At 37.9% G+C, this 18316-nt stretch overlaps 1 protein-coding gene across 1 annotated transcript in view; it reads left to right on the top strand.

Annotated features, from left to right (window-relative positions):
• The window catches only part of NECAB1 (N-terminal EF-hand calcium binding protein 1), a 184967-nt gene that overhangs the window by 34946 nt on the left and 131705 nt on the right, over positions 1 to 18316 (top strand). Inside the window, exon 3 of the mRNA XM_028112479.1 lies at positions 14099 to 14207. Within this exon, the coding sequence (XP_027968280.1) occupies positions 14099 to 14207 (109 nt within the window). The remainder of the gene's footprint in view (positions 1 to 14098; positions 14208 to 18316) is intronic.

Raw genomic sequence — 18316 nt, 5'->3', positions numbered from 1 at the left:
AGCACTCTGGATATATTTCATGATTACTCTTGCTCTTCCCTATGCCAGAGCTACAAGGTGATCTTTTTTGTCTCCTCACTATGAGAACCTAGTGGGGTTCCTGGAAGTAAAACCCATGAAAGTGTGGAAGCTCCCTAAAGACTGAAGCCCCCAGGAGTTTCTCCCTCTCATGGTAGTCTGCACACAGCCTCCAGCAATTCATCAAAATTACCGTGTAAGTGTTTCTGTCAGTTTATGTCTCCAGTAGCTTCTGCTCTGTGTAAGCAGATCTTGGCTCTGATTCTCTGGTTTTCCCTTTTTCTCAGATTTTGGGTAGAGGTTTGCCCTGCAACTTCAGTTCTCTGATAAGTCCAAGAAAAGTCATTGATTTTCAGTTTGTTCAGCTTTTTGCTGTTCTAAGGACAGGAGTGATAATGTCTAAGGTCTTTACTTATCAAAGCTGAAATCAGAAGAGCTTGTATTTTATTTGCATTTATATATTGTCAGTAACTTGTTTTGAACCAAATATATAATATTAGACATTTGAGAAGTAGAGGCTGTGTAGAGATAAGGAAGTTAATGCACAGTGATATTAAATGACTTGTGCAAAGTGATATGTACATTTGATGGAAAATAATCTATTTACCTTTAATTAAATGTTAATATATTAATTATTATTTTTCTTAATGTATAATTTAAGAACTTCATTTTAGAAGTTATTATTCTTCTATAATAGAAGAATCTATTCTATATTCTTCTATATTATTCTATATTATTCTTCTGTATTCTTCTATAATATTATTCTTCTATAATATAAAAAAGGTTGCTATTTTATTTCTGCCTCTAAAAATTTGCATATTATGCAAAATATATGCTGTTCTTTGTGTGTTAAACTGAGTGATGCTTTCCAGGTGTTCATTTTGTACAAGGATGCTGTTATTTTTTGAAGATGATCATGTTTTGGTGTTTTAATCTTAATAAACCACAATATTTAAAGTGTTCAAAAATGTTAAATACATGAAGGAAAATCCAGTGTTTTGAAAGAATAATCTTTTTTTTTTAGAGAGCGAGCACCCGTGAGGGGGTAGGGGGAGAGGGAGTGAGAGAATCTTAAGCAGGCTCCACACCCAGTGCAGAATCCAGTGTGGGACTCTATCTCAGGACCCTGACATCATAACCTGAGCCCAAATCAAGAGTCATATGCTTGTGGCATAAGGACAGGCACCCCAAAAGAATAATCATTTAAATGATCACGAAAACTAGATTAAAATTGTGATAGTAGGAAAGGAAATGCTGAGATCAGTGCTCTAGTTGTTGGCTTATTTGTAAAAAGAAAACTTGAAGGAAAAATTAAATGAGCATTTAAAGAGACTCTTTTTTTCAAAGAAGCACCAGTTTTAGGATGTGTAAAAACTTATTACCTAAGAAAATAAATTAAAATTTATATTTTTAAATAAACATATCAAATACCCTTTATTCTGTGTGTACTCAATAAGTACTTTTCAAGAAAGAGAACAAAATGGGAATAATGCATAACAGTCTTGACTTAGCAAGACTGAACAAGTAAATCCACCCAAAAATCATACCTACCCTCACTGAACTCTTACTGTGTGCTAGGTACTGTGCCAGGTGTCTTCTGTATAGCCTCTCAATTCTTGCAACAGCCAAGCATAAAATCTGAAACTTAAAGAAGTTAGTTGGCATTTCCAAAGTCTAGTCTAGGCCCTTTTCTTTCTCACTGTAGACATTCTCCTTGGGAGAATGAACTCACTTCTAGGACCTCAGTTAGTATGTATTGGTAATTCCCAAGTACCTCTCCCTCTTCTTTCTCTCTCCCTCACCCTCACCCTCACCCTCTCTCTCTCCTTCTCCTTTTCTATACCCCTATGATGCTCCTGCTTGCTAGATGAGTCTACTTATTCCATAGGTTCATCTCATTTCAATAGGTCCAAAGAGCACAGTACTCCACCCCATGCTTTTTCCTGGTGTTCTCTCTTGCAATGAATGGAGATGTCATCCATCTGATTACTCAATCTTGGACGGGTATCATTTTTGACTTATTGTTCCCTCTCATCCATCACCTCTAACTGATCACCAGTTCCTATTGATTCTGTTTCCTAAGCAGATTCTAAATATGGCCAGTTATCTTGTGTTCTTATTGTCACCACCAAAGTTTAAGCCACCATTGATTCTTGCCCTGATTACTGCAGTGACCTCTAATGTGTCTTCTCTTCTGGTGCCACACCTGTTCACTCTGCTCTACTCACTGCAGCCTAATAGGACAGTGGCTCCTTTTGGGGTAAATTCAGAAGTCTTTACCATGATTTGTACGGTTTTTCATGACATTGCCTCTCTGTATCTAACTCTCTGGCTTTTCCTTCTTCCCACCCAGCGTATAGTCTTTTCTCCCAGTGTTGATACACAGTTGACACTTTAAGATTATATATATTTAAGGCATACAACTTGATTTGATAGACATATGTATTATACAATATTTAGTACAATAAAGCTACTTAACATACTCATCACCTCACACAATTACTCTTTTTTTATGGTAAAAACACTTAATAGCTACCCTTTTATACCCTTTCAAGTATACAATACAATATTGTTAACTGTAGTCACATTGTTGTACATTAGATCTCCAGAACTTACTCATCTAGTATAACTGAAATTTTGTACTCCTTGACCAACATCTTCCAATTCCCCCTCCCTCCAGCCCCTGGAAGCTATCATTCTACTCTAGTATGTATTCTTCGACCAAGTTTACTGATTTTTCTTTCAGTTCCCAAACTGTATTATTTCTTGCCTCCCATCTTTGTGGTTGGCATTTCCTCTACCTGAAATACTCTTCCCCTTTACAGATCTTTTTCCATGAACCCCTGTTTTTCACTTGTATCTCAGCTGAAATTTCACTTATTCTGGAAAGCCTTCCCTATATACTTACAACTGGGTTAGTTTCTTTTCTACATGGTTCCACATCATCCTTTGTCCCCTAGAATTGCCCTTATCATACGGTCTTTGGCTGTTCATTTGCTATATCCTCCATCATAATTACAAAATTCTTAAGGGCTTGCTTACCTAAGTTCTTAGCACAAAACAGTGTTGGAACATAGTAGGATCTGAGTAAAAATTTGATGAGAGAATGGATGAAAATGCTATACTAACAAATGACAAATCCATGTTAAAAACTCAAGTTTTCTTTGTTCTAAGACTGATCTAAGCAACTGCACTCTGCTACCTCCATCTCAAAAATTAATGGAATATAGAGTATAAGATCAGAATACTTTAAAAATAAAGCAGAGGAAGGGCCAGCTATGCTCAGGACAGACTCAGGCAAAGCATGTAATTCAGATAGAAAAAAGTGAAAAACCTGTATCCTTTGGTGGTAAAAGTTAAGATTTATTATAATAGGGGAGGTAGGTGGGGGAATGGGGTAAATGGGTGATGGGCATTAAGGAGGGCACTTATTGTAATGAGCACTGGATGTAATATGCCAGTGATGAATCACTAAATTCTACCCCTGAAACTAATAATACAGTATATGTTAACTGAGTTGAATTTAAATAAAATCTTGAAAGAAAAAAAAAAAGATTTATTTCATAGTATATCAGATCTCACAAAATTTGGCTAATCTGTAGGCCAAACCAGTATAAATCACTGTTTAATTATGTTCCATTTCAAAAAAAAGCAGGAAAATTGAAGATTGAAGTTGAAAAAATATTTTAATAAAAAATTAAGATTGTTAATGCGGAAGCACACTAGAAAGAAGTATTTTGTCTCCTTTTCTTTAAAACAAACAAACAAAAACTGGAATACTTTTGTTCAATATTAAGCCATTAGTCTAGAAATATTCTAAAGTAACTCTTTACAATTGCTTATTTAAAAGTATGGTAGCCTGAATTTAAGACTTCCAGGAGTCTTCGATGTGGTAGAAACTGGCTTTAAAATATAGTTTCCATCCTTCAAGTCAGGACTATAATTGAATGCCTCCTTTTTCTTTTTATATTTTTTTCTAATAAGAATTACAAAGAAAAAAGCCTTTTTAGACCCATAGAATCATCAGAGCATTTGCTCAGTGCTTTTATTTGCTAGTATTTACATTGTCACTTGAGCTTACTTACTTATGGTGATTATAAAGCAGTATTACAGAGGCTCACACTGTCCATAGGGTGTACAGGCAGGTTAAGTTCTATAATAGCCTAGTTCAGCTTACCTGAGAATCATTAAATATTCACCAAAGGGGGGAGGAGGAGCAAGATGGCGGAGGAGTAGGAGACCTGGATTTCGTCTGGTCCCAGGAATTCGCTGAATAGGGATCAAACCATTCTGAACACCTACGAACTCAATAGGAGATCGAAGAAAAGAATAGCAGCAACTCTCTGACCAGAAAAGCAACCACTTACTGGAAGGTCGGACGTGCGGAGAAGTGAATCCGAGGCAATATACAGGAAGATAGACGGCGGGGGAGGGGGCCTCCGTCGGCCGCTTCTGGCAAGTGATAGAGCCGCGGAGCACAAAATCGGAACTTTTAAAAGTCGGCTCCGCTGAGGGACGTCGCTCCAGTGGCTAAGCGGGGGGTAGAACCCTCGCGGGACAGTGTGGTCTCAGGACCCTCAGGGTCACAGAAAGACCGGGGGTGCCTGTGTGCGGCAGAGCTCCCAGGTATCGGAGCAGGGAAGCCGGCTGCAGAGACAGAGCCGAGGCGCGGGCTCTCAGCTCGGGGTTGCCATAAACCGTGATCTGCAGCACAGTCGGGCCACTGCTCCTCCAGCAGGGACCCAACAAGCTGCAGATCCGGGGAGACTCCCCTTCCTCCCCAGGGAGGAGCGGCGCGGGAGTGCACCGCAGGGATCTGCTGGGTTTGGAGACTCCACACGGGGTCGGGTGCCGGAGATAGAAACGCTCAGTCACAGGCCGGTGAGCACGGAGTGCGGCTGGAGACCGGGGAGACGGGAGTGACTGACTCCTTTTCTCTGGGGGTGCACTGAGGAGCGGGGCCCCGAGTTCTCAGCTCCTCCGGGCGGAGATTGGGAGGCCACCATTTTCACCCTGGTCCTCCAAAGCTGTGCGGAGAGCTTGCAGGGAACAAAAGCTCCTGAGAGCAAACCCGAGCAGATTACTTAGCCGGGACCGGCAAGGGTGGGGCAATTCCGCCTCCGGCAAAGACATTTGGGAACCACAGCAACAGGCCCCTCCCCCAGAAGATCAGCAAGAACAGCCAGCCAAGACCAAGTTTACCGATCAATGAGAACAGCAGAATGCTGGTGCTAGGGGAATACAGCACATAGAATTCATGGCTTCTTTCCCATGATTCTTTAGTCTTTCAAAGTTAATTTTTTTTAATTTTCTTTTTTTCTTTTTCTATTTTTTAATTTTTCTTTTTCCCTTTTTCAACCAACATCAATCCCTTTTTTAAGCTTTTTTTTTTTTTTCATTTTTAGAGTCATATTCTTTCCCTTCATAGTAGCTAACCTTATTTTTGGTATATATATAAGTTGTTCTCTCTTTAAAATTTTGGGATACAGTTTCTTCTAACAGACCAAAATATACCCTAAATCTCTAGTGTATGGCTTTGTTCTAGTCTCCTGCCTGATAACATTCTCTCCCTTTTTTTTTAATTTCTCTTCTTTCTTTTTTCAACCAACATCTTATCATATCAATTCCTTTTATAAAATCTTTTATAATTTTATCTTTATAGTCATATTCCATCCCTTCATTGTATTTACCCTTATTTTTGTACTTATATAAGTTTTTCTTTCTTTAAAATTTTGGGAGGCGCTTTCTTCTAACAGACAAAAACATCCAAAATCTAGTGTATGGCACTGATCTATTCACCAGCCTGATCATATTTGATCATATTCTTTTTTTTTCTTTCTTTCCCTTTCTTTTCCCCCAGTTTCAGGACTCTTCTGATTTGTTTAGCGTATATTTTTCTGGGATCATTTTTACCCTGTTAGCATTTTATTCTTTCATTCATCTATTCTCCTCTGGACAAAATGCAAGATGGAAAAAATCACCTCAACAAAAAGAACAAGAGGCAGTACCAACTGCCAGGGACCCAATTAATACCAACATTAGTAAGATGTCGGAACTAGCGTTCAGAATGATGATTATAAAGATACTAGCTGGGCTTGAGAAAAGCATGGAAGATATTACAGAAACACTTTCTGGAGAAATAAAAGAACTAGAATCTAACCAAGTTGAAATCAAAAAGGCTATTAATGAGGTACAATAAAAAATGGAGGCTCTAACTGCTAGGATAAATGAGGCAGAAGAGAGAATTAGTGATATAGAAGACCAAATGATGGAAAATAAAGAAGCTGAGAAAAAGAGAGATAAACAACTACTGGATCACGAGGGCAGAATTCGAGAGATAAGCGATACCATAAGACGAAACAATATTAGAATAATTGGGATCCCAGAAGAAGAAGAAAGAGAGAGAGGGGCAGAAGGTATATGGAGCAAATTATAGCAGAGAACTTCCCTAATTTGGGGGAGGAAATAGGCATCAAAATCCAGGAGGCACAGAGGACCACCCTCAAAATCAATAAAGATAGGTCAACACCCCGACATCTAATAGTAAAACTTACAAGTCTCAGAGACAAAGAGAAAATCCTGAAAGCAGCTCGGGACAAGAGGTCTATAACCTCTAATGATAGAAACATTAGATTGGCAACAGACCTATCCACAGAGACCTGGCAGGCCTGAAAGGACTGGCATGATATATTCAGAGCACTAAATGAGAAAAATATCCAGCTAGGCTGTCATTGAAAATAGAAGGAAAGATAAAAAGCTTCCAGGACAGACAAAAACTAAAGGAATTTGCAAACAGGAAACCAGCCCTTCAGGAAATATTGAAAGGGGTCCTCTAAGCAAAGAGAGAGCCTAAAAGTAACATAGACCAGAAAGGAACAGAGACAATATACAGTAACAGTCACCTTACAGGCAATACAATGGCACTAAATATGTATCTTTCAATAGTTACCCTGAAAGTAAATGGGCTAAAGGCCCCAATCAAAAGACACAGGCTATCAGATTGGATTAAAAAACAAGACCCATCGATATGCTGTCTGCAAGAGACTCATTTTAGACCCAAAGACACCTCCAGATTGAAAGTGAGGGGGTGGAAAACCATTTACCATGCTAATAGACACCAAAAGAAAGCTGAGGAGGCAATCCTTATATCAGACAAATTAGATTTTAAACCAAACACTATAATAAGAGATGAGGAAGGACACTATATCCTACTTAAAGGGTCTATCCAACAAGATCTAACAATTGTAAATATCTATGCCCCTAACATGGGAGCAGCCAATTATATACGGCAATTAATAACAAAAGCAAAGAAACACATTGACAACAGTACAATAATTGTAGGGGACTTTAACACCCCGCTCACTGAAATGGACAGATCATCTAAGCAAAAGATCAACAAGGAAATAAAGTCTTTAAATGACACCCTGGACCAGATGGACTTCACAGATATATTCAGAACATTCCATCCCAAAGCAACAGAATACACATTCTTCTCTAGTGCCCATGGAACATTCTCCAGAATAGATCACATCCTAGGTCACAAATCAGGTCTCAACTGGGACCAAAAGATTGGGATTATTCCCTGCATATTTTCAGACCACAATGCTTTGAAACTAGAACTCAATCACAAGAGGAAAGTCGGAAAGAACTCCAATACATGGAGGGTAAAGAGCATCCTACTAAAGAATGAATGGGTCAACCAGGAAATTAAAGAAGAATTAAAAAGATTCATGGAAACCAATGAAAATGAAAACACAACTGTTCAAAATCTCTGCGATGCATCAAAGGCAGTCCTAAGAGGAAAGTATATAGCAATACAAGCCTTTCTCAAGAAACAAGAAAGGTCTCAAATATACAACCTAATCCTACACCTAAAGGAGCTGGAGAAAGAACAGCAAATAAAGTCTAAACCCAGCAGGAGAAGAGAAATAATAAAGATCAGAGCAGAAATCAATGAAATGGAAACCAAAAGAACAGTAGAAGAGATCAACGAAACTAAGAGCTGGTTCTTTGAAAGAATTAATAAGATTGATAAACCCCTGGCCAGACTTATCAAAAAGAAAAGAGAAATGATTGAAATAAATAAAATAAAATCATGAATGAAAGAGGAGCCAACACCAAAGAAATACAAACAATTATGAGAACATATTACAAGCAACTGTATGCCAGCAAATTAGATAATCTGGAAGAAATGGATGCATTCCTAGAGATGTATCAACTACCAAAACTGAACCAGGAAGAAATAGAAAGCCCGAATAGACCTATAACCACTAAGGAAATTGAAGCAGTCATCAAAAATCTCCCAACAAACAAAAGCCCAGGGGAATTCTACCAAACATTTAAAGAAGAATTAATACCTATTCTTCTGAAACTGTTCCAAAAAATAGAAATGGAAGAAAAACTTCCAAACTCATTTTATGAGGCCAGCATTACCTTGATCCCAAAACCAGACAAAGACTCCATCAAAAAGGAGAATTACAGACCAATATCCCTGATGAACATGGATTCATGTTCAAAAATTCTCACCAAGATACTAGCCAATAGGAACCAACAGTACATTAAAAGGATTATTCACCATGACCAAGTGGGATTTATTCCTGGGCTGCAAGCTTGGTTCAACACCCACAAATCAATCAATGTGATACAATACACTAATAAAAGAAAGAACAAGAACCATATGATCCTCTCAATAGATGCAGAAAAAGCATTTGACAAAGTACAGCATCCTTTCTTGATCAAAACTCTTCAGAGTATAGGGATAGAGGGTACATACCTCAATATCATAAAAGCCATTTATGAAAAACCTACAGTGAATATCATTCTCAATGGGGAAAAGCTGAGAGCTTTCCCCCTAAGGTCAGGAACATGGCAGGGATGTCCACTATCACCACTGCTATTCAACATAGTATTAGAAGTCCTAGCCACAGCAATCAGACAACAAAAAGAAATAAAAGGCATCTGAGGGGCACCTGGGTGGCTCAGTTGGTTAAGCGGCTGCCTTTGGCTCAGGTCATGATCCTGGGTTCCTGGGATCGAGCCCCGCGTTGGGCTCCCTGCTCAGCAGAGAGCCTGCTTCTCCCTTTCTGCCTGCCTCTCTGCTTACTTGTGCTCTCTCTCTATCTCTTTGTCAAATAAATAAAATAAAATCTTTAAAATAAATAAATAAATAAATAAAAGGCATCCAAATCGGCAAAGAAGAAGTCAAACTCCCACTTTTTGCGGATGATATGATACTTTATGTGGAAAACCCAAAAGACTCCACCCCAAAACTTCTAGAACTCATACAGGAATTCAGTAAAGTGGCAGATATAAAATCAATGCATGGAAATCAGTGGCATTTCTATACACCAACTACAAGACAGAAGAAAGAGAAATTAAGGAGTCGATCCCATTTACAATTGCACCCAAAACCATAAGATACCTAGGATAAATCTAACCAAAGAGGCAAAGATTCTGTACTCAGGAAACTATAAAATACTCATGAAATTAATTGAGGAAGACACAAAGAAATGGAAAAACGTTCCATGCTCATGGATTGGAAGAACAAATATTGTGAAGATGTCAGTGCTACCTATAGCAATCTACACATTTAAGGCAATCCCTATCAAAATACCATCAACTTTTTTTTCAAAGAAATGGAACAAATAATCCTAAAATTTGTATGGAACCAGAAAAGACACCGAATAACCAGAGGAATTTTGATAAAGAAAAGCAAAGCTGGTGGCATCACAATTTTGGACTTCCAGCTCTATTACAAAGCTGTCATCATCAAGACAGTATGGTACTGGTACAAAAACAGACACATAGATCAATGGAACAGAATCGAGAGCCCAGAAATGGACCCTCAACTCTATGGTCCACTAATCTTTGACAAAGCAAGAAAGAATGTCCAATGGAAAAAAGACAATCGCTTCAACAAATGGTGTTGTGAAAATTGGACAGCCACATGCAGAAGCATGAAACTGGACCATTTCCTTACACCACACACAAAAATAGACTCCAAATGGTTGAAAGACCTAAATGTGAGACAGGAATCCATCAAAATCCTAGAGGAGAACACAAGCAGCAACCTCTTCGATCTCAGCCGCAGCAACTTCTTCCTAGAAACATCACCGAAGGCAAGGGAAGCAAGGGCAAAAATGAACTATTGGGACTTCATCAAGATAAAACGCTCTTGCACAGCAAAAGAAACAGTCCACAAAACCAAAAGACAACTGACAGAATGGGAGAAGATATTTGCAAATGACATACCAGATAAAGGACTATTACCCAAAAATCTATAAAGAACTTATTAAACTCAACACCCAAAAAACAAATAATCCAATCAAGAAATAGGCAGATGACATGAACAGATATTTTTTCAAAGAAGACATCCAAATGGCCAACAGACACATGAAAAAGTGCTCAACATCGCTCGGCATCAGGGAAATCCAAATCAAAACCTCAATGAGATACCACCTCACACCAGTCAGAATGGCTAAAATTAACAAGTCAGGAAAGGACAGATGTTGGCGGGGATGCGGAGAAAGGGGAACCCTCCTACACTGTTGGTGGGAATGCAAGCTGGTGCTGCCACTCTGGAAAACAGTATGGAGTTTCCTCAAAAAGTTGACAATAGAGCTACCCTATGACCCAGCAATTGCACTACTGGGTATTTACCCCAAAGATACAAATGTAGGGATCCGAAGGGGTATGTGCATCCCAAAATTTATAGCAGCAATGTCCACAATAGCCAAACTGTGGAAAGAGCCAAGATGTCCATCGACAGATGAATGGATAAATAAGAGGTGGTATATATATACAATGGAATATTATGCAGCCATCAAAAAAAACTCTGAAATCTTGCCATTTGCAACGACGTGGATGGAACTAGAGGGTATTATGCTAAGCGAAATAAGTCAATCAGAGAAAGATATGTTTCACATGATCTCACTGATACGAGGAATTCTTATTCTCAGGAAACAAACTGAGGGTTGCTGGAGTGGTGGGGGGTGGGAGGGAAGGGATGGCTGGGTGATAGACACTGGGGAGGGTATGTGCTATGGTGAGCACTGTGAATTGTGTAAGACTGTTGAATCACAGACCTGTACCCCTGAAACAAATAATACATTATATGTTAAAAAAAAAAAAAGGTAGTAGGAAGGGGAAAATGAAGGGGGGAGAATCAGAGGGGGAGACGAACCATGAGAGACTATGGACTCTGAGAAACAAACTGAGGGTTCTAGAGGGGAGGGGTGTGGGGGGATGGGTTAGCCTGTGATGGGTATTAAGGAGGGCACGTACTGAATGGAGCACTGGATGTTATATGCAAACAATGAATCATGGAACACTACATCAAAAACTAATGTATGGTGATTAACATAACAATAAAATAAAATTTAAAAAAAAGTTAAAATAAAGAATAAAATGCAAAAATAAATAATAAATAAAAAGGTAAAAAAAATATTCACCAAAGAAACATGTTCCACCATGAATATGTATGTATTACAGCTGTTATAAATTTCCATAGTAGAGTTGGAAATAGTGAGTTGATTTCTATCTTCTTTCCTTCCTCCCTCCCTCTTCCTCACTCTTCTTCCTTCCTCTCTTCCTTTCCTTTTTCCTTTCCATTCCCTTCCGCTTCCTCCCCTCCTTCCTTCCTCCCTTTCTTTCTTTTCTTTTCTTTCTTTTTCTCTCTCTTTCCTTCCCCCTTCCTTTCTTCCTTCCTCCCTTCTTTCTTTCCTTCCTTCCTTTCTTTCTCTCTCTTTTCTTCCTTCTTTCTCTCTTTCCTTCTCCTTCCTTCCTTCCTTCCTTCCTTCCTTCCTTCCTTCCTTCTTTTCTTCTTTCTTTCTTCCTCTCTCTCTCTCTGTCTCTCTCTCCTATACCTAGATGTGGGGTTTGTGTCCAGTTCCCCAACCTGGTGAAATATTATTTTGTCAAAGTAAGATACACAGTAGAGATACTATACTATGTCCAGTCTGGAATATACATCAGGTTACATGGAGCCAAAGTTAAAAATAGTTATTTGAGACATGACACTAAAATAGCCCACCCAAAAGCAGAAATACAAAATTAGACAATGGATGAACCTGGTGGATTCAACTTCATTTTGCAGTGAGTTGCTGTGGTCTTTGAATGGGTGAGCGAGACTGAGGTAGACCTATCCAGGGGACCTCTGGGAGTGAGGACCTCATTCAGTGCATGATCCAGATCAGGTTTTTGTGACCCCTAATGCTAAGTCTGCTCAGTTAGTTGTTGGCAAGAATTAACTGGAAGATTAGTTTAATACACCTATTAAGTTAAAAAGTATAATTATATGCAATTTAAAAACTCTCAAGGGTCTTTATGTTTATATTTTACAAATAAGGATTTTTGAAAATGTTACAGCCTTTAAATCCCTATCTGAACAAGTAGGTCATTCAGTGATTAGGCCTATTGTGTCCTTTATGTTAAGTGTTAGTGTGAAGCGGAATCTCACAGGTCACTAAAAATCCTGATTTCTTGACTGCCCCACCCCTCCATATCCTCTATGAGATTCAGATGATCTGGTAGGACCCAGGAATTTGCATTTTAACTGAACACAGTGGTCTGTGGGCCATCTTTTGAGGAAAAAAAAAAACCTCCAAATGGGTCTTGAAGATCAAATCCTATTAAATCTTATTACCTTCTTCTCAAAGACAAATTCTACTTTGTTCAGTATGGTGTTGTTGGTGGGACCACACAATAGGAATTTTGTGACCTTAAGTCCCTTCCTCTTTAGTCCTCTGGTGCCTCTTTGTAAATGGAGAGGAACATTGTCATTTGGCAACTTAACCTAAGATAACTGGAAAGCAGCTCTTACACAGAAAGAAGGATACTTTCCTTTTCCTTCATGTCCATTCACTCCCTTAAATTCTCTGCTTCTGAATCTTTTTTTAAAAATATTATTCATTTCAGGGGCACCTGGGTGGCTCAGTAGGCTAAGCGACTACCTTCGGCTCGGGTCATGATCCTGGGGTTCCAGGATCGAGTCCTGCATCGGGCTCCCTGCTCAGTGGGGAGTCTGCTTCTCCCTCTGACCCTCTTCCCTCTTGTGCTCTCTATCTCTCATTCTCTCTCTCTCAAATAAATAGAATCTTAAAAAAATATATATTATTCATTTCAGAGAGAGGGAGAGAGAATGCACAGTGGGGAGGGGCAGAGGGAAAGAGAGAGAGAGAAGCAGACTCCCTGCTTAGCAGGGAGCCCGACTCTGGACTCAATCCCAGGACCCAGAGATCGTGACCTGAGCTGAAGGCAGACGCTTAACCACCTGAGCCACCCAGGTGCCCCTCCGCTTCTGAATCTTGTAGAGATCTTTTATTTTCATCTGTTACTAATGTGTTTCTTCCATCTCTGCTTATCCACATTTACCTATTGTAGAAAGTCAGGTGGAAAAGTTACTAAAACTCCTCATGCTCCCAAATGAAAGGATCTTTGATTGCCCTAACTCCCATGCGTTCCAAAGTGTATCTCTTATTGCACTTACTGTGTGTTACTGTGTAACATACGCATACTAATGTCTACACCTCTTATCTCTTTTTATTAGACTCCCTGATTTGTCATTTACTTTTGTTCATTTGTTTAAGTAGTAAAGGAATGAACAGTTTGTTGGATTGTAATAATTCCAAAATCTAAATGTTAGCATTCATTCAATCAATATACACTTATTAAACATCTACTATTTATTCTGTAACCTGCTAGGTCCTGTATATGAAGATAAAATGTCTAAATAATTGACTCTGTCTTCGGCTTTTATTTGGTTGGGTGGATATATTTTTGGCACGTTTAGTTAAATTGCTTGTTAAATGTTTGCCCTAGAAATAAATGATCCCAAACATACTTTTAAAACCGTGTAGACCTATTTCATCAGGGAGTATACATTTGAAGTCTATGTACTATAGAGAGATATTAAATTACTTTTCTTTTTAACACCTTGAATTATTCTTTCTTTTTAAATAAATGTGTATACATACACAACTAACCCTGCATAGGCATTTGGGCAGAGTTTTTAAAATTAAAAGATAAAACTATACAAAGTTGAAATGATTTGCTTCTCTTCTGTCTGTTCCTCCCATTTCAGATGATGGAAAATTGTCCTTTGAAGAATTCAAAGCATATTTTGCAGATGGTGTTCTGAGTGGAGAAGAATTACATGAGCTCTTCCATACCATTGATACACATAATACCAAGTAAGAAAATTTTTCTACCATTGGATTCTGTAAATGATATAGAGAAGGTGTGACCAAGCACATACTGATGAAGGAGAGAATGAGGAAATATGCAAAGGGCACATTTTGTAATGTTTAATTCTGTATGGTTAATTTTGAGATACCCCCTCTTTAGTAATTGAAATACTCTGAAAAACTGAGTATTTGGCTTGCAAAACAGTGATCTTCTCTGAGGGAGCCCTCTTAAGGTAGCTTTAGAGTGTGCAGAATGTAAAACAAAAGCAAAAATGATAAATAATTCTAATTCTATCATTAGTAAGAAAATAGAATTTTACCTTGTTTCTTAGGTCTCATCTCTGTTTGCTTCATCTAAAAATTGTCCTTAAGCCATTCTTATATTAGTGCAGTGCAATGCGGAGCTGCAGTGATTATCTGGAAAATTCAGATGTACTTAACTCCAAATCACTGTTACGTGAGACGTGCAAGTAATTCAGGACACAGAATTTTTTTCTGAGTAATCAATGAGTACAGTGATCTATTTTATGTATTTTACATATATAGGTCTTTCCTTTGCATTAGCATAGCATTAATAAAGTCTCTGTTTATATTCTTACTATACTTAAAACTATAAAATGATGAGCAATTTACTTATAGAACAAAAGAAATGTGCTATTTGATTTTGGGTAATTGAACCAAATCACATTATTTGTGACAGTCGTGATTATAGAATTCTACTGTGGAAAATGCATCCTTTCAGTCATGCCATGAGACCCATCAGCGTGTCTGCTACTTGAACAATCACTGTCTTGCTTTAGGCAAAGTGTTGACATGGTTCTAGGCAGTGAGCCAGCTTGCCAAGAAAATGCTCTTGGGCTACATCTAAGCACAGACTTTTTTTGCGGCGAGCTAATAAGAAAAAAGATTAAATTCATTTTCCTCAAGCAGCTGCAAATTTGTTATATAATCAGTTTGTAAATTTCTTGACTTCCGTTGGAATTTCAAATTCCCTATGAAATTGCTTAAGTTTTTTGTTGTCAGAAATAGTGTGAGCTGATAACTGTGTCAGAAGTTCCATTCTGTTCAACAACTCTTAAAACCCCCTGGGTATTGGTGGTACAACATGGAACCAGCTTATAATTTATGGAACAGTAGACCCACTAACTGATCACTTCTATATAATATCGTAGATACTGTGCCTGAGGTATGTACGTAACACTTTGGAATAACACAGTGGAGCAGGGAGTTTTAGTCTAGTTTGGTGGGCTCCAGGAATTTTCCAAGGATTAGGTAGCCAGGAGCTGAGTCTTTACGGGAGAGCAGAAACTGGTTAGGTAAAGAAGGGGATGAGGGGATATATATTCCAACTAGAGGAAAAATGCATAAGTAAAGACCTGGAAGTATATGCTGGATGGGAGTGACAAGTATTTTCGTGTTACCAAAGTGTCAGTTGTAAGGCTGAGAGCAGGAGGAGAAAAATCTGGGAAGGGAAGAATGGCCCAGACAAGAAGGAATTGGCACTCTGAGAAGGAAAAGTGTTTCAGATTTAATCTGCGGGCCAGGAGATGCTCTTAAAGCTCTTAAGCCACGGGGAAACATCTTTGTAGGTCATTGTGGCACCACTGAAGGACAGAGCTAATGGGGTAATGGTGGAGAAAGACCACAGATATTAGCTGCATTCTTAAATGACTGCTGGGGAATAATGTTCATGCATGGAAGAAAGGAAGCCATGTGAACCATTCTGAGAAATGATATCTAAGTGAAAAAAAGAGCAGAGGCTCCTTTTGTGGCTCAGATGTGGGAAGCTGAGATGCAAAGACTTCATTATATATGCTGATTATTTCTTCATTACAGTGATTATTAGAGTTTTAACAATATCCAGGTTTGGAACAATTATTAAGAGTCATAGTTGCAAATTAGGTGTCACAGAAATTTTTCAAAACACATTTACTCCTGTTAGTGAAAAATAAAGTTTTCAATAGACCTTTTTGGCCTGGTTTTGTTATTTTATTTATACATTTATTAGTTGAAATTACTTGACATAGCATTAAGATTACATTAAATGCTAAAGAAGTCTATGCAATGATTTATACCATAAGTCCAAAGGAGTGATGGTTTCTACCAGTTACTTTCACATATGCATGAGTAAAAGCACTTAAGTGTTTTCTGGTAACTGTTTTCTGATAATGGTGTTCAACCTAATTTGGAGCTAAAATATATTACAGGCTTCTGAATTGTATTAATGAAATTCCTTTTTTAAAAAAAAAGAAAGTATGTCAGTGTCAGGCTTTGATCTTTTAGGGAGATTAATTCAAACATTGACACAGAAATTTCAAAGCTATACTTCAAGCAGGTGATAACTTTTGTCTTTGCAGGATCCAAGTTTTAATTATTTTAGTGATTGTACTATATATGCCATATATTTTTCCCCTTCCACATAACTTCTAAGAAAATATGTTCTCATGTGCTGAGCGTTGCCAACCATTCAAATTTGCTCAAGGGTACATCCTGGCCTGAAGGTTCCAATTTATACATAGGCTAGACCATGTCCTGCAGACTCATTGTCTCATGTTTATGGTGAACCATGAGATACAAATACCATGAATGTCTGCTGCTGAGGCCCCTAGGGATGCCTGGTTCCTGTCCCTCCTGATACCTGGTGGTTTAACTTCCTCTTGGAATCCATTAAATCACTATCCACTTAACGCACCACATTTTCTTGAGCTTGTTTGAGTAAGATTCTGTTCCATGCAAAAGTGTATTCTAAGTATTAGCTCCTTCCTGCCATCTATGGAAATCCATCTTTATGCTATAAACACTATATTCGCTGTGTTTGAAGAGTGACATATCCACTCTGAAAATATTTAGAAAGAAGGAAAATATTGAGAACCTATCTTGCTAGCTAAACTCTCCCCTTTTTTCTCATGAAGAATATTCTGGAAATATGCTCAATCATGGAAAGCAAATATTATTTAGAAATGTAAATAATTAAGGTATTTTAAATGCCAAAATTAAGTAAATTATTCCTTATAAAAGGACATCAAAAAACCCATCAGGTAAACCTCCAGGTTTTCAGAGACCATGTTTTTATAGGTAGCTTGTAAATGAACAAACTATAAACGTAGAGCTGTGCAATGATCAAAATAAGTTTTAACAAGTTAAATATATATATATATTGCTCTGTCCACACACATTTAGGTAGCAGTTGTAATTTCCAAATCCAACTCTTCTGTTTTTTTTTTTCCTTTCCTTTTTGTTCATTCATTTCTTTTCTCATTGATTTTAAAAAATCAATATGTTCATTTAAGAAATTATGTTTAGAGGATTCCACTGCAGCTTTTAGTAATACCCTGCAGCCACTTGGACCTTTTCAGTCAGATTTCCTCTCCTGGATGCAAGTAAACTATAACCAACAAATACAAGAACAGACCTGAAGACATGCATCTTCATAAGAACTTACACATTTGAGATGCTGCAAAGATTTCTATACATGAATATTACCAAGATAGGAACTATTTATAGGTCTGAATCATAGAGAAATTTTTTTAGTGTATTTCAAAATGAAACCATCAACCATACGTCCCTCCACGTTAAGGGAGGTGTCTAGGGAGTTGTGGTCACCTTTCCAGCCTGCACAGGTATAAGCTTAAGCTCCAGATTTGGTATAATCTCCTTCTGATGAGAATTCCATGAATCATCCTAATTTTTTATTAGAATTTTAAGATAATGAATGTTTTGCCAGAAATTATATTCAGGCCTAATGTACATGGCCTAAAGATTTCACTCAGAGCAAGGACTAGAAATGAAAACAACCTGAATGAAAGTAGGAGAAATCTGAAGGCATCAGAAGTCTGAATTTCCATCACCTTTATCCAAAACTAATTTTAACATTGGTAGCTCTTTTCCATTATGTTTGGATATTCTGAGTTTTTCATGAGTTTTTTTCTTGAATAGTGTAATTGGTCGAGTGTGGAACAAAAAGCCAGCTTGTTCCTGTGGATGATACTTGGGATATATAGCATAGCAAAGAAAAAGAAGCTCAAAATGTAAGTTTTTGTCAACAGGGCAAAATATTGTTGAAATTTTTAATGTTCTCAAACTTAAGGGAAGTGAACACAACCTAATAGTCCACA

This window comes from Eumetopias jubatus, unplaced genomic scaffold, assembly GCF_037043125.1.
Source record: "Eumetopias jubatus isolate StellerSeaLion01/CBP00866 unplaced genomic scaffold, mEumJub1_p1.0 scaffold_4, whole genome shotgun sequence".
Classification (NCBI taxonomy): Eukaryota; Metazoa; Chordata; class Mammalia; order Carnivora; family Otariidae; genus Eumetopias; species Eumetopias jubatus.
The sequence above is the reverse complement of the archived record's forward strand: the minus strand, read 5'-3'. Positions and strand labels throughout refer to the sequence as shown.